Source organism: Bos indicus, chromosome X (genome assembly GCF_029378745.1).
Source record: "Bos indicus isolate NIAB-ARS_2022 breed Sahiwal x Tharparkar chromosome X, NIAB-ARS_B.indTharparkar_mat_pri_1.0, whole genome shotgun sequence".
Lineage (NCBI taxonomy): Eukaryota > Metazoa > Chordata > Mammalia > Artiodactyla > Bovidae > Bos > Bos indicus.
Window position 1 is genome coordinate 57,237,402 of NC_091789.1, and position 27,176 is coordinate 57,264,577.

Sequence of the window (27,176 nt, forward strand, 5' to 3'; positions counted from 1 at the left end):
GTAGGTAAATGGAGGGCCACAGCCTATAGGTAACTCAACCAAAGTCAGATTAGTGAAACTGGGGCTCACAAGGCTGTACTGTCCTTCTTCAAAGTGCTTAATAAGCTAGATAATGTATGATATGCACCCTTCCATCATTCAGTAGAAACCTCCTATAATACAATGCAGTAAATAACATTTTGTTTTCTCTCTCACTTAATATGACAAAATTACTCATTATTTTATAGTTGTTCATTGGGCACAATGTTTTCATCATCATTTTATAATTAAAAATATAGGAAACAGAACATGTACAACTAGATGTTGTCATTTATCTAAACCCAGAAGCCAAAATTAGATACATTACACTATTAGATGAAAGTTCATTGATATAAATATTCTGACACCTCCATGTTGTTTTTATTACTTACATTTAGAATTATATACAGTGTCCTTCATGATAAATATTTCAAGGAATTTAACCCCATTTCTTCTGTTGGTAATGTCTCTTTATCAGCAATCAACTGTTATTATTGTTCCTAATGGGAAAGCTTTTTTTGTGAAATACGGATTGCTTAGTCTGACTCCAGTTGACTGTTTGTATAGGGAAAGTTATCTCACTGATCCTCACTTTCCCCATATTTTACACCAAAGTAATGTTAATTTTTTTTTTTTTTTTTTCAGTTCAGTTCAGTCGCTCAGATGAGTCCAACTCTTTACAACCCCATGAATCGCAGCATGCCAGGCCTCTCTGTCCATCACCAACTCCTGGAGTTTACTCAAACTCATGTCCATCGAGTTGGTGATGCCATCCAGCCATCTCATCCTCTGTTGTCCCCTTCTCCTCCTGCCCGCAATCCCTCCCAGCATCAGGGTCTTTTCCAATGAGTCAACTCTTCACATGAGGTGGCCAAAGTACTGGAGTTTCAGCTTCAGGATCATTCCTTCCAAAGAACACCCAGGAATGATCTCCTTTAGAATGGACTGGTTGGATCTCCTTGCAGTCCAAGGGACTCTCAAGAGTCTTCTCCAACACCACAGTTCAAAAGCATCAATTCTTCGGCACTCAGCTTTCTTCACAGTCCAATTCTCACATCCATACATGACCACTGGAAAAACCATAGCCCTGACTAGACGGACTTTGTTGGCAAAGTAATGTCTCTGCTTTTCAATATGCCATCTAGGTTGCTCATAACTTGCCTTCCAAGGAGTAAGCGTCTTTTAATTTCATGGCTGCCATCACCATCTGCAGTGATTTTGGAGCCCCCAAAAGTAAAGTCTGACACTGTTTCCACTGTTTCCCCATCTATTTCCCGTGAAGTGATGGGACAGGATGCCATGATCTTAGTTTTCTGAATGTTGAGCTTTAAGCCAACTTTCTCACTCTCCACTTTCACTTTCATCAAGAGGCTTTTTAGTTCCTCTTCACTTTCTGCCATAAGGGTGGTGTTATCTGCATATCTATATACCATAAGACCTCAACTAGCTGTAGAAAAAGGAAGGTGTAAGCATTAATGGGATTAGAAAAGTTATTTGCCATGGTTGTGAATGATGAAAGTAGCCTTTTAGCTTCTACCACTTGATTCTAGTTGAAAATCTTTTTTTTTAACAATAAGTTACAGAAGCAGTAGAGTACAAGAATAATAAAGTCAAATTTGTTAATGAAAACCAAAGCAAAAACAAAAGATTGGCCTCCTGAAACATAAATTGGTGAACCTAATAGCCAATACTAGAAAAATCCTAGAAATCATCTATTTAACTTTTGAAAAGACATGTGGTTTCTCCAACCGTCTGCCCTCCCTTCTTGTCAGATAAACTTGCCAGTTGTTTCAGAGAACGTAGAACCACAAGATGGCAACTTCCCACCATATGACCTTATAAACTTACCTCTGCCTTCACCTGTCATTTCTGCCTTCTGTCCATTTCTAATTGAAAAATCAAAAAAGTCTTGTGCATGACAAATCTTTCCACTTGAGCTCCAGAAATTTTTCTTCATCCATGTATTTCTTGAGGTTTCCTTCTCTGTAAATTAACCTTGTGTTTTCTTTTTCTTCAACTAGTTCCTTTTTTCTTGTTGCTTGCCCTCAATTTTTTTTAATTAATTAATTTATTTTAATTGAAGGCAAATTACTTTACAATATTGTAGTGGCTTTTGCCATACATCGATATGAATCAGCCACAGGTGTACACATGTCCCCCGTCCTGAACTCCCCTCCCCATCCCATCCCTCAGGGTCCTCCCAGTGCACTGGCCCTGAGCACCCTGTCTCATGCATTGAACCTGGACTGGTGATCTATTTCACATATGGTAATACACATGTTTCAGTGCTAGTCTCTCATATCATCCCACCCTCTCCTTCCACAGAGTCCAAAAGTCTGTTCTTTATGTCTCTTTTGCTGTCTCACATATAGGGTCATTGTTACCATCTTTCTAAGTTCCATATATATACATTATTATACTGTATTGGTGTTTTTCTTTCTGACTTACTTCACTCTGTATAATAGGCTCCAGTTTCACCCACCTCATTAGAACCGAGTCAAATGCATTCTTTTTAATAGCTGAGTAATATTGCATTGTACCACAGCTTTCTTATCCATTCATCTGCCGATGGACATCTAGGTTGCTTCCATGTCCTGGCTATTGTAAACAGTGCTGCAATGAACATTGGGGTACACGTGTCTCTTTCAATTCTGGTTTCCTCAGTGTGTATGCCCAGCAGTGGGATTGCTGGATCATATGGCAGTTCTATTTCCAGTTTTTTAAGGAATCTCCACACTGTTCTCCATAGTGGCCGTACTAGTTTGCATTCCCACCAACAGTGTAAGAGGGTTCCCTTTTCTCCACACCCTCTCCAGCATTTATTGCTTATAGACTTTTGGATCGCAGCCATTCTGACTGGCGTGAGATGGTACCTCATTGTGGTTTTGAGTAGCATTTCTCTGATAATGAGTGATGTTGAGCATCTTTTCATGTGTTTGTTAGCCATCTGTATGTCTTCTTTGGAGAAATGTCTGTTTAGTTCTTTGGCCCATTTTTTCAGTTCTCTCATACTTACTAAAAAATATATATATATTCTGGTATTATTCCCTCAAACCTATAAGCCCAGTCCAATAATAATAAAGATATCAAATTTATTATAAAAATTTCTGACCCCATTGTGTAAACTTATACACAAACTCTCTTTCCTATCATAGCTAATTTGTGAGAGTTGTCGCCACTCACTGTTGTACTTCCTTACTTTCAATTTACTCTTCAGTTTACATATATAGTCTGGTTCTAACCCTGCTACTCCACTGATTCTGATTTTGGCAGTCTTCTCTTGGCTAACAGCCTTTCCTTGGCTACATATAAAGGACATTTTTTTAGCTTTTGACTCACTTAATTACCCAGTAGCATTTAACATAGTTGTCATTCTTGAAATATACTATTCTCTTGGCTTCCCTCCTGGATTTCCTTGTACTTCTCTTGTTACTTTTTTCCTCAGTCACTTCTGTAAACCTCTCTGAACCTGCCCATCTTTTAAATGTTGATGTTCTTTAAGGGCTCTATCCTGAGCCCCCTATTAATATTGCCTCTATTCTTTGTAATTCAGTTACTTCTGTGATATTAAATACCAACTATGTGCTTAAGACTACCAAATATATATCCCCAAGTGTCTTTCTTTAACTCCTATGAATACCACCAATTTCCCACTGAACATTCATGCTTAAATGTAATATAGGCAATTCAATCACTTCACAATCTGCCCCTTGCTTACCTCTCCAATGTAGACTCTCTCTTTTCCTCCTATCTAACACTGTATTGAACTCAGTTCAGTGAATGTACCCTGCTTTCTCACAACAATACTCTGTTATGGTCTAGGTTTCATCTTAGAGGTCACTTTCTCCAGAAAGTGTTCTTTTTCTCCTAACTGTGGATTTTTTTCTCTCCTCTTTGCTCTCTAAACACTCTGTTTCTCCTCTCATTATATTTAATACAGTTGTTGTTGTTACCTGTTTGTTTTCTTCTACTAGACTGTAATCCTGAAGAAGGTAGATACCATTAACTATCTTGTTTCCATTCGTATCCTGGTTGTAGGCACACAATAGATTCATCAGATGCATACATTAATGGATTTTAGGATCAAGTCAGGCTAAAAAAGTCTGTTGTTTTCTTCTGGCAGAGTTTTTACACTGATATATCATATGAAAGCCTTGCCTATCAATTGAGTTCTCTCTCATGATGAGATATGCCAATATGAGCTAGTACAGTTAAATGGATTCATAAACAGTTGATCAATCAGATTAATGATCATGCAAACATGTAGAGAGGTTTATAGATGCAGTCCCTAAGTCTGTTTTCTATGTCCTATCTTATTCAAAATGTTCTATTATCTACTTCTTTAAAGGCAGAGAAAACCACCTTATGAAATAGTCAGGTGATGTAAAGCTGCGGCTGCTGCTAAGTCACTTCAGTCATGTCTGACTCTGTGTGACCGCATAGACAGCAGCCCATCAGGCTCCCCTGTCCCTGGGATTCTCCAGGCAAGAACGCTGGAGTGGGTTGCCATTTCCTTCTCCAATGCATGAAAGTGAAAAATGAAAATGAAGTCGCTCAGCCGTGTCTGACTCTTAGCGACCTCATGGACTGCAGCCCACCAGGCTCCTCTGTCCATGGGATTTTCCAGGCAAGAGTACTGGACTGAGGTACCATTGCCTTCTCCTGATGTAAAGCTAGGTGGGAGATTTATTTAAAAATGAATAATATCCTTATATTTTGAATTGGTCTTGATAATTTAGAATATTAATGGATTAAAAGTTACATATTTTCATTTCATAGGGATTAGTATAAAGCTGCAATTTAGGAAAAAAGTCATTTAATTTCATTTAACATTCAAGAAGAATGGGCTTTATATTTACTATGTTCTAGTCACTGGTGCTGAAAATGCAAAAAAGAATAAACCATACTTCCTGCTCTTGAAATGGCTATTGTCTAATGAGTATGTTGAATTTAGATCATGACATGTAATAGTCTCATTACATTTTATATACTCTGTGTAGAGGATATTTTGTGCTATTCTGGGCATCATATTAATTTTATAGCATATCTTGATATGAATTTTAAATATATAAATTGTATTTTCTCAGGATAGTTTAGATTATGCTGTTATCATAATCCCCAAGTGTCGGTGGTTTATAACAGGTTATACCATGTTGACTGGGAGCTCTGTTATACAACTTCTCATTCTGTGACCCAGAGTGATGGAGCAACCATTATCTTAAACAACACCATTTACTGTGGCAGAGGGAAAGATAGCTGTAGAAGGTATCATGTTGACAAATAAATGCTGTGGCCTGATAGAGTAAAACACAAGTGTGAACAATGACCTTTCATCATAAATAATTGACCAGAACCAGTCACATGCCTCACCAATCATGATGGATCCAGGAAGCTCAATCCTATTATATGCCTGAAGGCATATATAGATTTTTCCCATTATATATGGGATAATATTTGTTTTTCATACATCTTGCAGATCTACCCATATCTATGCATAGCTGTCTACCTCAGTCTCTTCAGTAGTATTTCATAGTATGGATAGAGTATACTTTATTCAACCATTCCTGTATGGAAAGTATTTATTCCCAGATTTTCACCATTACAACATCCTGCATTGACCATCCTTGTACATGTATATATTTCTGTGCATATGTATAGATAGTGTAGAATCCTAGAAAAGGAATTCCTGAGCGCTTTAAATTTTGTCAGGTACTGCCAATTTGCCTTCTAAAATGCTATACCAATTTATAATCCATAAGCAGTGTATGAAAGTATATATTCCACTTTGGGAAGTATTTTGACACATTTGTAGAAGGAAGAAAGAGTTGGAGAATGAAGGATATAAAAACCATCTAGCAATGAGTAATGATTGAAGACTTTTTCTCTAAACAGCTTGTGAATCTTTATTTCCACTATTAGGTTTGCTGATTGGACCAACCCTGGTAAAAATTTATCCCTTTTGCCTGTGACATTTCTAGTTATATCTTAATAGTCAGAACTCAACTGCATGTCCAGTCATAAGGAAGGCTGGGAGATGAAGACTCTGTTTTGGAGGACTCTGTGCCAAGTCAAAATCTGTGATTTTTATAATTACTACAGAAAGAAGACATAATAGTTTGAGACATAGTCAGTTTTTGTCATGCACTTGGACCTCTAGAGTTGCTTATAACCAATTTTTTCCTCTTTGTTTGCTTCTCTTTTGACCCTCTTTTTCTTTTCTGCTATCTCTTAGACGTTCCTCCTCCATAATTCCTCTTATCTCTTGTTTCCCCTTCTTTATCAATATGTCAGCTTTTTGTGTCTCCATTTCCCTCATTTGATCAGCCTCTGCCTCTCTATTTTATCTCTCTCTCCATTTCTCCTCTGTGTGTATTTTTTCTCTTTCCATCTGTTTCTTTAGCCGTCTCTGTCTTCCTACTTCTGTGTTTCTGGCTTCCTTGGTTTCAGTCTCCAAGTCTCTTTGTTTTGATTTCAATTTGTAACTATTAAAAATAATAGTAGAATGGGCTGGCATGTCATACAGCTGTTTTCATATAATAGCAAGGAGTTAAGGGCATGGGGGATAGGGCATCAAATGATTTCTTGATTGGTTGATGTCTGGACTATATAACTATTGAAGTTTTCCAAAATTGAGTCAAATTGAGAACCAACTTTTCCTTCTGAGTAGGTAAAATCTAATTTAAATTATTGTATCTTTGTTTCCTGATTGAAAATATAGTAAGAACTCAGGGCCATCTCTATATGAATACCAGACTTCATTGCAGATGACTGTAGAATTAGAAGATATAAGATATTGAGATGAATGTGTGTTAGACAGAACTGCCTTTGAAAGTTAATTATCTTTATATATAAATCTCTGATACATATGTGGATTGCGTGTGTGTTTATAATTTCTAATTTGTTTGAGATTATATCAACATGTATATGACTGGCTGGTCCAAATGATTGGAAGACATCATAAATAACAAAATTTTCTCTCACAAGATTGTATTAAGAAATTATATACTTGAATATTCTCTGCAACCTAGCTGATATATCTAGTTGGCTCTTTCAATTGTATCAAAATATATTCATAAGTTAAACATGTTTTGGCTTCTAGAGTCAGGAGAACACCATACAGATATTTTTAAAAAATTAACATGAACCAGAATCCTGACATGCCTAGTACTTTAAAGAGGAAGAAAGTAAAGTGGAGAAGGTAATTTACAAACTATACTTGAAAACCATTTGAGCATAACATTGTTATTACAATTATCTGTCAAAAGATTTAGTTCAATTACATTTTTGAAAACTCTCTTGTCAAGATGGCCCTCCTCGTATTAAGATTTGGTACTCAAAGGAGAGGAATACTAATACCTTCATGAGCCATTGTGCCAGTGTCTTCAGGTTTTAGAATTGCTCATGTGGCCTTTTAGAATTTTTACATACTGAACATAGGGAATCAGTAAATACAAAGCCCTCAGGGGGATATGAACTTGTATGAGGATCACTGCATATTTATAGCCACAGTAAGAGGAAGACCCTTTTTGGGGGGAGAAAAGTAATTTCAGAATAATTGAATAGCAGCATAATTGGCATATCAAATATACATGCTTCTGTACACTTTCTTCACACAGCAGTAAGTTGGTTGTAAAAACCACCAAGAGGAAAAATTTATAATGTAATAAACCTAAATTTCAGTATAAGATTTCCAGGGGATAACCTGAGCAGCTTCTGACACTTTAGTGTTTAAACACATGTGTGGAAACGTATATTGGGAATCCAGTGGTCACATTTCTTGATCAGTTACTGTATTTCAGGTTATTTGCTACTGCAGATGAACATTGCTGTGAAACTGATTGCAATGGCCTTTCTTTTTGACTGTTTGAATTGATAGTTTGGCAGATTTCCCCTTTCCATGGCAAATCTGAATCACCTACTGAACATGCTACCAAACACTCTTCTTACTTTATATTCCCTTAGCACTTAACATATACAGGTGGTTCTTTACTGTCTTGTACTTGGCTAAGCACTCTAGTATGCATGCATATTAGACAGCAAGAAATGATGTTTTATAATCCTACACATGGTTTATGAGTCCTCTAGTATCTTATTACTAGGGCAAATATACTTTACTAGTGGTTAACAGCTTGGACTTTGTAGTCTTAAAGAATTAAAATTGAATCCTTTCTTCCTTAATTTACTATTGTTGTGGCCTTCGATAAGTCACAAGTGTCAGTTTTCTGAAAAGTAAAATGAAGATAATAATAGCTCACAAGGTCATTAATAGGTTACAGTTCAATGCATTGTCTGGCACACACAAAATGCTCAATAAGTTATTATCATAAAATGTAATAGTTATTCATCAAAGTTTGTTAAATTAATAAATGCTTCTGTGGAAATAGATTAGCAAATATACAGATTAAAAAACTCAACACATTATTTTTCTAATCCCCACTGACTTGAATTGACAAGACAGGATGTATATGGAATAATTTTGTGGTTAACATATTCAATTCCAATAATGATTTTGCTAGTTGAAGTCAAGCATTAAGCATTTTATTTCACAGATAATAGGAAGGAGTCAATTAAATAAGGAAATAGAGGTATTTTTGTCAGCTATTTTCTACTCTTAATATCTCTGAATAACAGATATGAAATATAGTTCTTTGGGTGAAAATTGTAACTACTGGGTAAAGTAATATTTTTAAAAGTCTTTTTCAAAGAATCTTTAATTTTGTCATCATTGATGAAATATTAGAATCCATAAAATGATATTCTATCTTGGCAAATTATAGCCCTTACAAACTGTCAACTTTTAGATAGAAATAGTAAAGATACAATCATGAATAAGATGGGTTGAGGGTAGGGAGAATATGGAAGACTCCTAATATCTAACCAACAAGGTTGAGTTGGTGAGTGAGTGAATACAGTTGGAGGAACTAAATCAGAGATGAACCAATAGCCAATGTTCTTATAAAAGTCACTGGGGGTGTGATATAAATTCTAAAAAAATTTGAGACAGGATAGGAGAACTGGAATGTGCCTGCTGCTGCTGCTGCTAAGTCACTTCAGTCGTGTCTGACTCTGTGTGACCCCATAGATGGCAGCCCACCAGGCTCCGCTGTCCCTGGGATTCTCCAGGCAAGAACACTGGAGTGGGTTGCCATTTCCTTCTCCAATGCATGAAAGTGAAAAGTGAAAGTGAAGTCGCTCAGTTGTGTCCGACTCTTAGCGACCCCATGGACTGCAACCTACCAGGCTCCTCCATCCATGGGATTTTCCAGGCAAGAGTACTGGAGTGGGGTGCCATTGCCTTCGTTTATGGTTCAGAAAAAATTTGAATAATGAGCCTTCTTTTGAAAGCACAGTGCATACATAATCTTTTGAGCTAGAAATCGGACAGTTGTTATAAAACAAAGAATTGTGTGGAGCTTACAATGGCATTTTCAGTCTTGGTATAGGATCTCTCCCAAAAGCAGACCCAAAGACAAAAATTAGTTTATTAGAGTTTCTCAGTGGCACAGTGGTAAAGAATGTGCCTGCCAATGCAGGAGATGATGGTTTGATCCCTGGGGTGGGACAATCCCTAGAAGTAGGAAATGGCAACCCACTCCAGTATTCTTGCCTAGGAAATCCAATGGACAGTGGAACCTGGCAGGGTGCAGTCCATGGGGTTGCAAAGAATCGAACATGACTGAGCAGACAGTTTATTTGGGAGGTGATCTCAGCAAGTACTGAAAGGGAATGGCAAGGTCAGAGTAGAAGGGAGAAAAATCAGAGTGTATTAATGAGCAGTTTGCCACTTAAACCTACTGGAACATTCCAAGAGGTGAGAAAGCTGGACTATTTATTCACCAACTCCTATCATTGAATTGGAATCACTCATGGTGTATTAACAACTTGGAACTTCCAATCAGCCTCCTATGCTATTCAAGCTACTTTTGCAGATAGAGAAGCACCTCTGGCAAAGACACATAGGAATACTTCTATGCAGATGACTCTTGGGAGGGCCAAGAGGATATGAGTATGGTACCAAGAGAGTCTGCTACAGCAGAAGGTGGGCACATCTCAGATTTGAATAATTGTTTATTAGATAATGGACTCTGGCTCAATGGTAAATAATCCACCTGCCAATGCAGGAGTTCTGAGTTCGGTCCCTGGCTTGGGAAGATCCCCTGGAGGGGGAAATGGGAACTCACTCTTGGGATTCCCAAGTATTCTTGCTTGGGAAATCCCATGGACAGAGGAACCTGTCAGGTTTTGGTCCACAGGGTCTCAAAAGAGTCAGATATGACTTAGTAACTAAAACAACAACAGCATATTAGATAAGAGACATTCTATTTCAAATAAATGGGTAAGTTGGGGAAAACACTGAAAGCTACAATTTATTTGTATTATTGAACCCTTGATATGATGTATTCTATGTTAATATTCTTTAATTTATTAAAATATTTACTGATAACCTATCATGTGTCAAGCTCTATGATAAATGCTGAGAATATAACAGTTAATGTCTAAGTGACTGCCCTCATAGCTTACATTCTAGTGATCAAGGAGTGGGTAAACACAACCAAGCTAATAAATGTAACTGATTTATTAAGTTTCAACTCATTGAAGTATAAACATGAAATGGTACAATTTTTTCCTAATAATTGCTACTTCAAGTGCTGTACTGTCCTTCCTTTTGCCGGTAGGAGTCAGGGAAAGTAGTAAACATTTTAGTCTGATGCTATCATTCATCAGATATTTTCTGAGTTTCATTCTGATCTTAAAGTCTTTCTCTTAGTCCAGGATCCTGTCTGATTCAAATATTGCATCATCGTTTTTTTTCCCCAAACAGATGAGACATGTGGCTCTCATGGCTAGGAATTTGGCATGTGTGTGGTAGGTTTTCATGCGTTTACCCCTTTCCACCTCTTTTCTCTGTACTTTTTCCTTTGGTGTTTCATTGGAAAGCTGTGACTGGAGAAAAGAGAGGGGAAAAATGCTTCGATTGCTTGTGTCTTTCTCCTTGGTTGGTCATAACAGCTCTTCTAGCTGTCTATGTGTGTGGCATAAATAGGTAGTAGTTACTACAGGCTAATGAGACTCTCCTCCAAGCATCTCCTCCAGATGTTGGAAATCCCTGGCAAGATTTGATTTCCCTCAGAGTTGCAGCTGGTGGCATCATACTTTCCTCTCAGTTGTACTCATTTTGCCCCATGTTGCAAAGCCTATGACAAGAATCATCTATATACTCCATCTTATGTAGATCTTTGGTAATATGTCAAATCCAACTAGGAAAGATTGAGGGCAGGAGAAGGGTGTGACAGAGAATGAGATGGTTGGATGGCATCATTGAATCAATGGGCATGAGTTGGAGCAGACTCCAGGAGATAGTGAAGGACAGGGACAGAAATTTGGTGTGTGTTCAGGATGGGAAGGGATTAGTTTTGGCCTCCTGGTCATCTGGAAATCATCAACATACCATCTTGCCCCAGGGCTCTTTATTCCTGCCTCAGTGGTCCAAGGGAAGTCCAGCATGTCAACTGGACTTTCTTTGTTATCAAAGAAAGCCTTATCAAGTAAAGTCTTACTTTGTTATCAAAAGACCTCCTCTTCCTTCTGAGGACTCCATTTATTGATGGAGTTGGGGGGCAGTATGATAAGGAACTAGCTGCCCTGAATAGCTGAACTGGTGGCCTCAGACAACAAACTGGAATTTCCCTGAATTTAAGGTATCAGATGGATCTTTTTTGGTCAATTCTGGGAAAATAAGATACTACCCAGCTCTTGATATCATCCTTTTACTATCTAATTCTGGATCAGATTCTGCACTTTTAGGTACAAACCAATTATTGAGAAAAAAATCTTTACATGGAATTCTGGCTCTTTAAATATTATCCAGTGCCTGTTCTTTTCTTTCCACTCAAATTTGCTTACATTCATTATTTCAGGGATCACTTTGGTTTCACATTCATGGTTCCCTTTGCTGTTTTTCTATCTTGGATTTATAATGAGCCCAGTGTACCTCTTTGATGCTTACATTCTGATTTTTAAAGGATTCTAGATGAATCCTCATACAGGAACTGATTTACTGAAGTCTTAACCCAATGGGATAAATACTTAAAAACATTTTTTTCCTCAAATGCATACTGATCACACTTCAGTCAATCCTATTCCCTTTTGTGGGGTCTTTAACAATATCTCAGTTAATTCCGTACTTTTCTCAGTTATTTTTCGTTTTGGAACAGTTTTATTCCAATTATTTAAAATTCAGGGCTGTTGATTCTATTTTATTATTATTTGTAAAATGATTTATTAATTTTTGGCTGTGTTCGTTGCTGCTCGGTTGTTTCTCTACTTGTTGGGGGGAGGATATTCCTTGTGGTGCAAGAGTTTCTCATTGTGTGTGGGTTTCAGGTAGTTGCGGCATGCAGGCTCAGTCGTTGCGGCTCCCGGGCTCTAGAGCACATGGGCCTAGTTGCTCTGAGGCATGTGGGATCTTCCTGGAACAGAAGGGAACCCTTTTCTCTTGCACTGGCAGGCTGATTCCCTACTGCTGAGCCACCAGAGAAGCCCCGGTGCTGTAGATTTTAAAGCATCAGTGTCAAAGTTGAGCAAAAACTATTCCTATCATGTAACTAAACACAGTACTTGTAAGTGCTAATCAGTCTTATGAATAAAACAAGCAAGGAGGTAAGCTTGTGAATGACAGAGTGAGACTTTAAGATTGGGTAGTCAGGAAAGGCCTTTTTGTGGGACTGAGACCTATAGGATGTTAAAGAATGTAAGTGAAGAGTGGGGCAGGGTATCTCAGCAGGAAGGACCTCACAATGCAAAGGTCATGAGGTAGAAACGACTAAGGTTTGTTCCAGTGACAGATATAACGATGTCCATCGTGGCTGGAGCATAGCCAATGAGGAGGAATAAGATCAAAGAGGGGGCAGCACCCTTCCTGCAGGCCCATGAAACTCTAATGAAAGGAGTTCAGATTTTACTCTAAATCCAGTGGGAAATCATTGAAAAGTTCTAAAGCGGGAAACTTCGACATGATGCAATTGTGAACTTTTGTATTTTCTTCCATTTGCATAAAAATAAAGCCAGAAATCATCAAAATGTCATTGTTTCTGTAATGTGCCTTTAAGATATGTGAAATTATAGCTGTTGCTTTGTTGAGGCCAAGATCTGTGATTCAAACTTCATATCCTTTTTTGACTTTTCAGCTGCCAAGGAAAGTGAACGATGAAGCCACCATTTCTTTTGGCCCTTGTAGTCAGTTCTGTAGTCAGCACAAATTTGAAGATGGTGTCAAAGAGAAATTCTGGTAAGTGGTTGGCAACTTCTCATGATTTGGTCAAAAATACATGCTTTTTTGTGAGCATCTAGAGAGCATCTGGGTCTTTTAACTATGAATATCTTTAAACAGAATCACTTGTAATCCAGCTATGTTGGAAAGTAGCCAAAGCAAAAATGAGATTTTAGCCTACCACTGAGAAAATGTTGGGAAACCAGTGGAATTTTGTTCAACTTCAATGGCAGTATACTCTCAGTGGACGATGATTGGTTCAGGGCCTTTTTAGGTTTGGTTACATTTGCTAGTGAATATACACCTGGGAGTGAACATTTGCAAAGGAAATGGTTTCACAGGAAACCTTTCAAAATATATGTTCTTTGTCTCCTAATTGCGTCTGCCACGTTACAGTTTAAATGAAAGCTTTTGACAAATATCAGTGAGCTTTAGTTCTTCACATCTTCACATTTGCACCAAATCCCTAACAAGCAGAGGTTTAAAGCTTCCAAGTTTGGACATATTAGCTAATTGCCTGAAGGGGAATTTCTTGAGAGGAAATATCTTTCCTAGAATATGGTGGTCTGGCAGGCAGCCATAATTGTACTGAGAGATTAGCTGTAGCCAGTAGATATCCCAATCAAAGTTTAATCATTGTTTAATAACACTTGGATATATGTCTTTCAGCTTTGATTATACATTTTAGCTATAATTACAAACCATGCATGAGATTTTAAGAATTGATTTTCTGTCTGTAGTCATTCCAGTAAGACAGTGAGGAGTGTATTATTATGTGGAAACAAAAGACTACAACGGGGTTTTCTGCTGGCTTCTAATTCAGTTATATCCTAGAATTAAATGTATAGTTTTTACTTTCTCATTAAGTGTAAAACCCAGGCAATAAGTACATGCCTATTTTTCAAAGCAATAAATACTCACAGGAGCTTGGAATTTGGTTAATACTTGTTTTCTAAGGTGAGAATACTTAATAATTCAAATTGCTAAAGAATAGTATTGTTCTTCAGTTGATAGTGTATTAAGAAGTCTTCACAAAAGTGGTTCACAGGTAATACAATAGAGTAACACTACTGAAGTCCAAAGGATTCTGAAATGGTAAAGATAGGAGACTATATTGGCTTTTCCTTTCCTATTAAATACTTAATATACGTCTTTAACATTTATTTCTGTATTGGGACTCTCTTTCAGCTGTATTTGTGTTTAACATTTTACCTATAGTATCTTCAACTTGGCATATTTTATGCAACAGTCTTTCCTTGCCTTACTTTGAAGTCACATTTTCACTTTCAATCTTGGCTCAGATTGATTATTGCTAAAATAAAATACTTGGAGATATTCCTTACTAGCAATGTAGCCTATTGAACTGGATCCCATTTTCCTCACTTGGTTATATCATAATGTCTGTAGCAGAGTCTGAAAGCAAAAACAAATTGAGAGTTTAAAAAGCCATCTATATTATGATAACTTAATTCGAGTAAAATTCTATCTGAAAAACAAAAATAAGTGGCTACCTGTGTATGCTGTCTTGTTTTCTTGATTTGCTTGTTGCTTATGAAGAAGGATGCTGTTAAAATACACACACACACACACACACACACACACACACACAGATATAGTTATCATTGATGTGCAGGTGTCCTTAAAGATCAACTTTTTAATGCTTTGCCCCCTTATTCTTTACTCATCAGCTGTGAGACTGGCTTTGTGTTCTTAGCTTTGTCTTCTTAGTATGGGCAAGTGGTGTCATACCTTCAGTGAGCTTTATTGAAGAAACATCCCAAAAGATAGTCCCCTTAGAGTGAATGTGTTTGACTGATTTCAGTCTCCCCTTGCCCATCTGTTTACCTTCAGCTAGCTCCTAGGATATATAGTAATTATAATATTGGTATAAAACTTTTTGTACAGATCTGAGCAGTGGACATGGCTTGAATACAGTTGGTCTTTTTTCCTACAGCTTCTTGCTTCTATTTACAGGAAGAAAGGGAAGACTAATAGGTTGATGTTGGGTTGTGCATGTCTGTGTTCTTTTTTATTTCAAAATTTGGAAACAAGAAATAAGCATGAAATGGGTAAAAGACATCCTAAGTTGATGAAAGGGGCTTCCCAGGTGGCTCATTGGTAAATTGGGAAAGAACTGTCAATACAGGAGACGTGAGAGACAGAGGTTTGATCCTTGATCCTTGGGGTGTGAAAATTCTCTGGAGAAGCAAGTGGCAACCCACTCCAGTATTCTTGTCTGGGAAATCCCATAGACAAAGGAACCTAGCATGCTATAGTCCATGGGCTTGCAAAAGAGTTGGGTATGACTTAGTGGCTAAAAAATAGCAATAATAAAGTTGATGAAAATGGAGGTCCTTTGGAGCAGTTCTTTTCACTCTTTCCCTATATTTAGCCACTTTCATCATAACCCCTGTCCTAGTGCCAATACTGCTGTTAATATTGCTTTATGTAGAAAATAGAATTATTTGCATTCTCGTTATGGTGGTCCTATTTGAGTTGGCCTTATCATTTGATGAACATTAAAAGTTGCTCTGGCAAATATGTAGTACAAAATTTTGTTTCATAGAGTCTGTGAGGTCCTTTGGCCTTTGCCAGTTAAAGAAATCTGGATGAAACTTGCATAGTTGTTAGTAGAATAACCAGCAGAACTTTTATTTTATCCCCTTATTTCTTTTCTTAAAGTCAAAAAATGAAAAATGATTGTGCCCTTTACTCATTAACATTTATAACTGTTTAGTGCCAGATGTGGCATCAGTTATACTGATTTCTGTGCACTTCATTATAAACAGGGATCCCTTTCACTAAGATCCTATAAATACTTATGCCAAGTACCTCCATATGCATAAAACAGACTACCAAGGAGTGGAAGTTTCTTTTTCTGTACTTGTCAATCAGGCAAAATAATAAAAGATTCAATTAAAAAAAATCTAGTCTGGGCACATTGAAACAAACCTCCTGTTTTTTGATATTAGGCAACTTTTAGAAGCCACAGCAAAGGTTATGCTTTTAGGTAATGGCCATTCACACTAGCTAAACCCAGTCATCAACCCTTGCTTGGGAAACAGTAAAGATGACTCTGAGATTGCATCTAGAGCTTGGTTGCATTAGAACATACTAAAATGCACAGCATCTAATTTCAAGGATTATAAAGTGTGGGCTTGTCATCTTCCTCACAGAATACTCATGAGGTCCTGCAGCACTGGCCTTCTCTAAATTTAGTACTAAATAGATAAGGTCATTTAGAAAGTCTACTCTAATGAAGAAATATGTTTACTTAAAGTTGTCTTTATGGCAGGGAATTGGCTAATATCACGACAAAGGCTAATGGCAGAAATATCTAGTAGAGGACTTTTAATTGTGTGAAATTAATTTTTAATAGGATGCATGGGGAAATAACTCTTTCTCAAGAAGAGATCATGTGGGGGCTTCTATTTAACTATTTTGCCTAACCTGAAATATTATGTTCCTAGGGTATACATGTACTTTATTTAGCGGGGTGGGGGAGCAGGACAGGCATTAACTTGTCCACTTTGCTTTTTTCTTGCTTTTGCTGCTACTGCTGCTTATGCAATTTTGGAATTCAGCTCTCCTAGCCTGGATTGCTTCATTAGAAGGAAAAGAAATAGGGTTACCAATTTGATGAGAGGGTTTGTTTAATTCTGAACCCAAATTTGGTCATCTTGCAGTCAGTACATCTGGAGGATGACCATAATAAAGCTATTTTTTCAGTGATTTAGTGTTTTAAGTAAACTGAAGAGGTACCAAGATATCTTAAACAGCTACAGAAACATAGTCCCTTGTGGTAATGAGGAGGTGAAGGCCTCTTGGCACAAGGTGGGTGATTTTAGATACATTTTGGATTGATTTGATGAGGGTTCCTTTTTTGCCATGTCAAGTATTTTTTATTTTTATTTTTTATACAGTATTGGAATTTGTAGGTACTATGTTGTAGAGATACTGAATTCTGTTATGTTCCTCTAAAGGGTATTGGTGGATTAACTCAGATGACCATTATATCTACTATTGTGGGCAAGAATCCCTAAGAATAAATGGAGTAGCCATCATAGTCAACAAAAGAGTCTGAAATGCAGTACTTGGATGCAATCTCAAAAACGACAGAATGATCTCTGTTCATTTCCAAGGCAAACCATTCAATATCATGATAATCCAAGTCTATGCCCCAACCAGTAATGCTGAAGAAGCTGAAGTTGAATGGGTCTATGAAGACCTACAAGACCTTCTAGAACTAACACCCCAAAAAGATGTCCTTTTCATTATAGGGGACTGGAATGCAAAAGTAGGAAGTCAAGAAACACCTGGAGTAACAGGCAAATTTGGCTTTGGAGTTCAGAATGAAGCAGGACAAAGGCTAATAGAGTTCTGCCAAGAGAATGCACTGGTCATAGCAAACACCTTCTTCCAACAACACAAGAGAAAACTCTACATATGGACATCACCAGATGATCATCACCGAAATCAGATTGACTATATTCTTTGCAGCCAAAGATGGAGAAGCTCTATACAGTCAGCGAAAATAAGACCGGGAGCTGACTATGGCTCAGGTCATGAACTCCTTATTGCCAAATTGAGACTTAAATTGAAGTAGGGAAAACCACTAGACCATTCAGGTATGACCTAAATCAAATCCCTTATGATTATACATTGGAAGTGAGAAATAGATTTAAGGGACTAGATCTTATAGAGAGAGTACCTGATGAACTGTGGACGGAGGTTCATGACATTGTACAGGAAACAGGGATCAAGACCATCCCCAAGAAAAAGAAATGCCAAAAAGCAAAATGGTGGTCTGAGGGGGCCTTACAAATAGCTGTGAAAAGAAGAGAAGCCAAAAGCAAAGGAGAGAAGGAAAGATATACCCATTTGAATGCAGAGTTTCAAAGAATAGAAAGGAGAGATAAGAAAGCTTTCCTCAGTGATCAGTGCAAAGAAATAGAGGAAAACAATAGAATGGGAAAGACTAGAAATCTCTTCAAGAAAATTAGAGATACCAAGGGAACATTTCATGCAAAGATGTGCACAATAAAGGACAGAAATGGTATGGACCTAACAGAAGGAGAAGATATTAAGAAGAGATGGCAAGAATACACAGAAGAACTGTACAAAAAAGATCTTCATGACCAAGATAATCACAATGGTGTGATCACTCACTTAGAGTCAGACATCCTGGAATGTGAAGTCAAGTGGGCCTTAGAAAGCATCACTATGAATAAAGCTAGTGGAGGTGATGGAATTCCAGTGGAGCTATTTCAAATCCTAACAGATGATGCTGTGAAAGTGCTGCACTCAATATGCCAGCAAATTTGGAAAACTCAGCAGTGGCCACAGGACTGGAAAAGATTAGTTTTCATTCTACTCTCAAAGAAAGGCGATGTCAAAGAATGTTCAAACTACTTCATAATTGCACTCATCTCATACACTAGCAAAGTAATGCTCAAAATTCTCCAAGCCAGGGTTCAGTAGTATGTGAATCGTGAACTTCCAGATGTTCAAGCTGGTTTTAGAAAAGTCAGAGGAACCAGAGATCAAATTGCTAACATCCACTGAATCATCAAAAAAGCAAGTGTGTTCCAGAAAAAACATCTATTTCTGCTTTACTGACTATGCCAAAGCCTTTGACTGTGTGGATCACAATAAACTGTGGAAAAGTCTTAAAGAGATGGGAATACCAGAGCACCTAACCTGCCTCTTGAGAAATCTGTATGCAGGTCAAGAAGCAACAGTTACAACCATACATGGAACAACAGATTGGTTCAAAATTTGGAAAGGAGTACGTCAAGGCTGTATATTGTCACCCTGTTTATTTAACTTATATTCAGAATACATCATGAGAAACGCTGGGCTGGAGGAAGCACAAGCTGGAATCAAGATTTTCGGGAGAAATATTAGTAACCTCAGATATGCAGATGACACCACCCTCATGGCAGAAAGCAAAGAAGAAGGAATGAGCCTCTTGATGAAAGTGAAAGAGGAGAGTGAAAAAGTTGGTTTAAAGCTCAACATTCAGAAAACTAAGGTCATGGCATCCGGGCCCATCACTTCATGGCAAATAGATGGGGAAACAGTCGGAACAGTGGCTGACTTTATTTTTGGGGGCTCCAAAATCACTGCAGATAGTGACTGCAGCCATGAAATTAAAAGACGCTTACTCCTTGGAAGGAAAGTTATGACCAAACTGGACAGCATATAAAAAGCTGAGACATTAGTTTGCCGACAAAGGTCTGTCTAGTCAAAACTATGGTTTTTCCAGTAATCATGTGTGGTTGTGAGAGTTGGACTATAAAGAAAGCTGAGGGTCGAAGAATTGATGCTTTTGAACTGTGGTGTTGGAGAAGACTCTTGAGAGTCCCTTGGACTGCAAGGAGATCCAACCAGTCCATCCTAAAGGAAATCAGTCCTGAATATTCATTGGAAGGAGTGATGTTGAAGCTGAAACTCCAATACTTTGGCCACCTGATGTGAAGAACTGACTCATTTGAAAAGACCCTGATGCTGGTAAAGATTGAAGGCGTGTAGAGAAGGGGATGACAGAGGATGAGATGGTTGGATGGTATCACCGACTCAATGGCCATGGGTTTGAGTAAACTCTGGGAGGAGGTGATGGACAGGGAGGCCTGGCGTGCTGTGATTCATGGGTTCACAAAGAGTTGGAAACAACTGAGTGGGACGTACTGAATTGAACTGAAAGGGTATTTGTGTTTGTTCTAACAGCAGTTCAAGTAGTAGTCTAGAATTTTTGCTGCTTAGTTGAATGCTTTGTTAGAATAGATGAATAGAAAAGCCAAAACATGTCCTGAACGTCTATAACTTGGTGGGACTCAATCTGTAATCTTTTTTTGCCCTGTCAATCTTATCATGACTTGACTCAAGGCTTTGTTGGGGAGGGTGTAGTATAGACCCTATCTATGGCATAGTTCTTTCTTCTAAAGCAGGATCTTTCTGGAATCTTAGTTGAATGCTCAGATATCAATAAGGTATTCCCCAGCAGTGTTTGTCCTCTAATATCACTGTTTTATTATTAACCTTGTAGTAGTGACACTGTGATGAAAAGACTAGCAGTCATACCCTGTGCATGTTCAGCTCAATGTTCAGCCAGGGGCTCAAAGAGAACCCCCTTACAGATTCCATAAGCTTCCCTTAGTGAACTCTCTCCTTTTATGGAAGGTACCAGCTGTTTTACCTTTCCTGATCTCTACAGCTTCAGCAGAACTTCTAAGCTGTAAGGACTTCGACTCACCGTGCTATTGTTGGGGAATTGTCTCCAGGTGGAGAGCTGGTTTAATTGTGGACCTTACCACATGAGTTTTTCTTTTCTTTGAGATCATAATCTTGCATGGTCTGAAAGCGGTTGTTTCACATATTTTGTCCACTTTTATCATCACTTTCTGTGGATAGAGCTAGTCTAGTTCCAGTTTATATCATCATGGCTTGAAGTGGAAGTTGCCCTGTTACTTTTTGATACCCCATCATTCTTTTAGTACTTCCTTGCTTTTTGTCATTAAGATATGCCAGGGTTACCTTCATATTTTATCTGCCCTAGCTTGGGAATGAGCCATTTTCCTGATTTCTTCCAGTGAATATGGTATTTAGAAATATTTTTAATTGTGATCTAATTCTGATACTTCTGATTCAAATATATGATAGGGTTCTTCTTCACTTTTATCCATTCCATATTTTTATCTCCTTTTCCCACAGTGGGAATCCTCATTCTCATCAACATTGATGTACTTGCTTATTTTGACTTCAGTTCATTCAAAATGATTTCAAAACTACTACACCAAAAGAACTACCAACAATAAACCTATACTAAATTAAGTATATTTTACAAATATTTTTATCCTTAGAATTCATCGTACTAAGTCTGTATAGTCAGTGTTATGTTAAAAAAAACTTGAATTAATTTTCTCTGTGATTATGTTAGTCAATATGTAAATAAGTTAATGTGTCTCTACCCAATTAGCTTTTTTATCTTTGATTAAATTTTTTAATACATAGAACATTTACATGACTGAAAATTCAGTTATAAAAAAGGAATTAAGTGAAAGAAATCTCATTCCTGTACCTGTTTCTTGCACTTGGTCACACACACAACTATTTGTAATTAATTTCTTTAGTTTCTGATATTTCCTTCCTTTCTTTCATAAACCAGTGTTTTTTTTTTTTTAATTTTTCCTTACTTCATACTTAAAATGTAGCAACTTAACTATTTGCATGATTTTTTAACTTACTATATCTTGGAAATCAAGTACTGGAATTGTTTTGATAGTTTTATTATTACAATAGTATATTATGCTTAATAAAAGTTCAAAGAATAGCAAAATTTAAAAATGCTCTTATAATTTTATTCCCAGAGGTAACTAATAATTATATTTCATATAGTTTCTTCCAGATAGTTTATTTGGGTATATATCATCTATTAATATTTTTCAAACTTAGACTCATTTTCCAACTTGATTTGTCATGTATTTTTGATATTTATACCTAGAATCTCTAATTTTTGGCAATGCATATTTAACTCAAATTTAAATACTGTGCTGTTTTCCATTGTGTGGATTAATTATACATTTAAATCTGTGCTCTATTTATGGAGGTTAAGTTTTTATCCCTAGTTTTTTGCTATTCCAAAACAATGGTGGAAGGATGATCCTACAACATAGATCTTAGTTCACTAGAAGAAAAAATGTTTTTGTAGGAGAGACCATCAGTAGTGGACATATTGGATAGATTTTTTTTTTATTTAAAATTTTGAAAGATGCTGAAAATTGCCCATCAGTGTCACTGTACCAAATTTCTATTTCCACCAACAGTATATCAGAGTTCTTTTCTCATTACACATTTATTAACTGTGTGTGGTCAGTTAAAAAAATTTTTTGCTAATCTAAATTCAAATGAAAAACACTGTTTTTAAAATCATTATATTGATTGTTTTTTGTTTGTTTACTGAAATCACCATTGTTGGCTATGATGAATATGTTTCTTGGGTTCAAAGACTATTATAAGTGTGTGTGTATGTGTGTGTGTTTATGAGAGAGAGAGAGTAAAATCAGCAGAACAGTTCATATGGAAAAATCTCTGGTCATTCCATTCAATTAGGCAACAAAACATGGCAGAGGAAGAGGGAAATATGTGAGTTAAGACCTAAGATCATTGTTTTGGTTGGTGTACAGCATCAACAACATCTGATGTGATTGAAATATAAAAGTCCTTTATGAAACTGGTCCTCTTTAAATGAAAATGTGTGGATAATTAAGCTAATTAAAATACTTAATGAATTAAAAGCTGGAAAGCAATTCCATGTGGGGATCTTGTCCAGCTCTGTAGCATAATCCAAATATAGAAGTTACCAAGCTTGGTATCATGTTGAATTTATTACTGTCCATAAGGGGGAAGAATGAAAAGAAAGTAAGAATAAATTGAGCATTCTATTAATTTTGATGTTGGGATTTAGCCCATCCACAAGAACAGCCAAGAACTTCAGTGAATGGGCTCCATTCAACACTTGTTTTGTAATGAAAGGATATTGTATTTGCCAGAGTGGAGAGAAGCTTTGAGTGCCTAAAATTTCTGCTAGGGTAGTTTCTATCATGCATGAATGCTCAATTGCCTCAGTTGTGTCTGACTCTTTACAACCCCATGGACTGTAGCCCACCAGGCTCCTCTGTCCATGGAATTCTCCAGGCAAGAATACTGGAGTGGGTTGCTATTTTCTCCTCCAGGGTATCTTTGCAACCCAGGGGTCGAACCCACAAGTTTCTATCATAACCCAACTCATATAGGCATGTCAGGCTAAAGTGCATTCCTTCTGGCTCTGTTGACTTCTACAGGTGTGATTTGCCCCCAAATGAAGTATGTATTCTGCAAAAATACACCATTGATGCCTATTGTAGTTTAGTCTTTGGGGAAAGCTGGCATCCAGAGATTTCTTAAAATATGTTTGACACCTTCAGTCCATTACAGGAATAGTGAATATGCAAGTTTAAACTTTTGTTCATATTCTGATCCTTGCCCTATTTTTGCTTTCATACATTTGTCTGAAACTATCATAGAGAAACACATTGTTTTTGATGATTGCATCAGAACTATTCTACAAAAGAAATGCCTTGAAATTCAATGACCTTGCCCCAGGCTTAGGAGAGTCAGGCCCTGCTTCTTTGGATATAACTTAGGACAGTTATATTTTACGTGTGCTCTCCCTAAATGACTACAGACAAGAAACACATGGTTTCAAGAGGCACCCACTAAATTCTTGAGATGGGTGATGTATATTTGGCATCACTGCTTTGGAGAGAAGTGAGACAGTAGTTGCCTGGAAATAAATTCTGCTAAGGATTGTTTTAGACATGTGGCATTTATTAATTTACCAAACCTACAGGCAGACTGTGTAAAAGCTCCTGTGTTAGACACGTGCCAGCACTTAGGTGATCAAAAATGGACAGGGTATGCTCTTTTCCCCCAATTAATTCAATAAATAATAGGGAAAGGGAGACACTAACATGCAATAAGTCCTACTATATGCCAGGCACTTTCTATACATTATCTCCTCATGCAGAGATACTGAGATAGGTCCTACATGAATTAGTAGGTCCTACATTGTCTCATTTTACCAGTTGGGAAATGAAGGCATAGAACAGCTAAGTAATTTGATCACTTTTATATAGCTAGTAAGGGGCAGAGTCAGGATTTAAACCCAGGATCATCAGACTCCAGAATCTCTGCCATGCTGCACCTTTGTGTGGGTAACATTATCTTCATTTTACAGATGAGAAAATCAAAACTTAGGGAAGTTAAGTTTATCTTAGGTTCCCAACTGCTAAATGATAAATCCAGGTTTAGAACCATGGACTTATTATAAAGTTCATATTCTTTGTACTGCACCACAGATATGTCTTTTTTACAGGTATAAAATACTAAGTGTAATAAAAGAGGTATCAATACAGTTCATATGAAGGAGATGTTATTCCTAGGTGATAGTCCTAGCAGAGAGATGCAAATGTATGGGTGCCTAAAATGAATGCTATTTTTGAGTACTAAGTAGCCCAGATTGTCTGGAGGGGAGTATAAGATTGAAGTCGTTAAAGAGGCATATTTGCACAGAAATGAGTAGCTAGACAGATGGTGTCTTGACTGTATATCCAATTTTAAATTTATAGGAAATATATTGAGCATCTCGAAAGGAAATGTGAATTGAGGTGCCTTATGTTGGATGATGAAAGGCAAGGTTGGTGGGACCTTCTTAAACTTCTAGTGTTTCTGTTCACATTCAGAATATTTTGCAATAATAGGAAGGATCAGTCTGAGTTTTATTTTAAATTCTGAAAATATCTTCATTACATTACTGAGTAAACTATCACCTTCAATTATCAGAATGAAGTTTGTTTATATTATTCAATCTTTAGCCTCTGGGAATTAATGACTTAAAAAAAAAAGGAATCTGTTTCTGGTCTTATCATTACCAGCAGGTGGCACTGTAATACATTCCTTCTATAGATCTGAAGAGTGTCATAAGAGTATATGGCTATCTTCAGAGTTTGACTGGAGAAGGAATAACTACGACTTCTCTAGTCCCTGTGCTCTGATTGGGATCATGTTTGCACACATGCATTAAACACCCTCCCCTCGCCACCTCCCCTTTGCCCCCTTTGATTCTCTAGTTTGTGAGAACTACTTAAGATTATTGCAGAACTTTCCATTTTCCCCAAAAAAGGTGATTTGAGGCATAGCTCTAGTTACTCCTTTTCAGTTAGGTGTTCAATGGCTGAAGGCAGGGCATATGGGGCTGACAGATTTTACCTTTGGCACTCCCCCAGACACTTGGCTTTTAATAGCCTTGCTGCTTTCTTTGACATCTAGCCCTCACCAAGGCTGAGCAGTTTCCAAAAGATTAACAGTTTTCATGACCTATCTCCCCTTCTTCCCTTTAGTTAGAACTACCTCATTCTTAAACAGGCAATGCTAGTTCATCTTTATACCAACATAGCCTGGTATATTAGGACACTACTGAGCATTTGACACTATTGGACATGCTGACCTTTTTGACACTCTCTTCTCCTTTTGCTCAAGTGACACTGCTTTATTCTGGGTTTGTTCGTATCTTTCTTGCTGCTCTTTTCGGTATCAGTCATGGCCTTGCTTTCCTCTGACTATCCCTAAAAAGTTGTATTTTTGCCTGCATTTTGCCTTAATATTCCTTTTAGATACCACTTTATACTTTCTCTGAGTTTCTACTCCCTTGTTATTAACTACCCTGTTAGTGCTTCTCAACACAGGATGCATACTGTAGTTACTTGGTGAGATTTTAAAACACATTCTTGCACAGGTCTCACCCCCAGAGATACTGATTTGTTTAGACTGAAGTCCAGGCATCAGTGCTGTTTTGGTTTATTTTAACTTTAAGGTAATTCTAATTTGCAGCCAGGGATGGGCTTCTCCAGTGGCTGATTGGTAAAGATTCCGTCTGTGATGCAGGAGACATGAGTTCAATTCCAGGGTCAGGAAGACCCCTCGGAGGAGGGCACGGCAGCCCACCCCAGTATTCTTACCTGGAAAATAAGGAGCCTGGCAGCCTACATCCCATGGGGTTGCAAAGAGTGAGACACAACTGAAACAACCGAGTATGAACATAATAACCCATACCTTTTGAGGCTTCTAGATTTAGCAGTCTAGTCTTTCTGTCTCTTCCTGGTTACATGCACTATTTTCCTGCAAGATATGCTTACTTGGCTGTCCCACAGGTACTTTGAACTCTAACTTGTTCAAAACTAAAATTTTAATTGCCTCCCTTTAAATTCCACCTTTCCACTTGTGTACCCTATCTTGGTTAAAAGGACATTATCGTATTTTGGGGCCAGAATGTGTGGTGCACTCGCAAAGTCCTTCATAATTTTCAGAGTCAGTAATTGTCAAGTTCTACTAATTTTGTTTCTAATATATCTTCAAAATCCACCTCGTTCCTTTTCATCCTACCTGCCACTGATCTAGTTCAGCCTTTCATTATTTCTCTCCTAAACACTGACTGTACTAGCTTCCTATCTTGTCTTTCTGTCTTCAGCTTCTAGTTTCTTCTACACTCATCCATTTTCTGCAATACTTGTAGATGGTATTTTTACTAGTTTGTTTACTTTTAATTATGGGTATGATCATGTCTTTCTCCGAGGAAATAAAACTCCTTTGGCTGTCCACTGCATACAAGATAAAATCTATGTGCCTTGTGGCATATAATTCATAGTAGAAAAGATCGTTCTTAGTTTATTCTTTAATTCATTTATTCATTAAATAATTAAATAGGTCATATACCCCTCCATGCCCAAGCCACCCTGGTTAGAAGAGTTGGTTAATATTTTTCAAGCCTTCTATAATCTTGTCTACTTACTCTATCAACTATTTGGAGAGAAGTTTTGAAACATCAATGATAATTACGAATTTGTCTGTTTTTTATTTTAAAAAAGCAGTTTTCCATTCTGAGAATTTTCTCTTATGCTTTTCTTCACTCGTAGATCACTTCCCATCTTCTGTGCCTTTTGATAATCCTACTCATTTTTGAAGACCCATTCCAAATGTCATTTCTCTGTGAAGGTTTCCCTGGATAGCCTTCACACACGTACCTCTTCCAGGCAGAATTAATTGTCCCTTTTCTATTCTCCTGTAGCATTTTTTAAACCTCTATACTAGAACTGGTCATACTCTTATTTAGTTATCTGTATGCCTGTCTGTCCCACCACACCTGTAAACTTTCCAAAGTCAAGCATTGTTTATTTGAATTCTCTGTACCTAAAAGACTGCTTTGTACATAACAGTTGATTTACAAATGTTTATTAGGTGACTGAATAAATGCTTATGAATTGCTGACAACCTAGAACACTTCTGGAGTATG

General features: G+C 37.3%; 1 protein-coding gene across 1 annotated transcript in view; it reads left to right on the forward strand.

The window, feature by feature from the left end:
* The window catches only part of IL1RAPL2 (interleukin 1 receptor accessory protein like 2), a 1,181,612-nt gene that overhangs the window by 67,585 nt on the left and 1,086,851 nt on the right, over positions 1 to 27,176 (forward strand). Inside the window, exon 2 of the mRNA XM_070785442.1 lies at positions 13,206 to 13,306. Within this exon, the coding sequence (XP_070641543.1) occupies positions 13,225 to 13,306 (82 nt within the window). The 5' untranslated portion in view covers positions 13,206 to 13,224. The remainder of the gene's footprint in view (positions 1 to 13,205; positions 13,307 to 27,176) is intronic.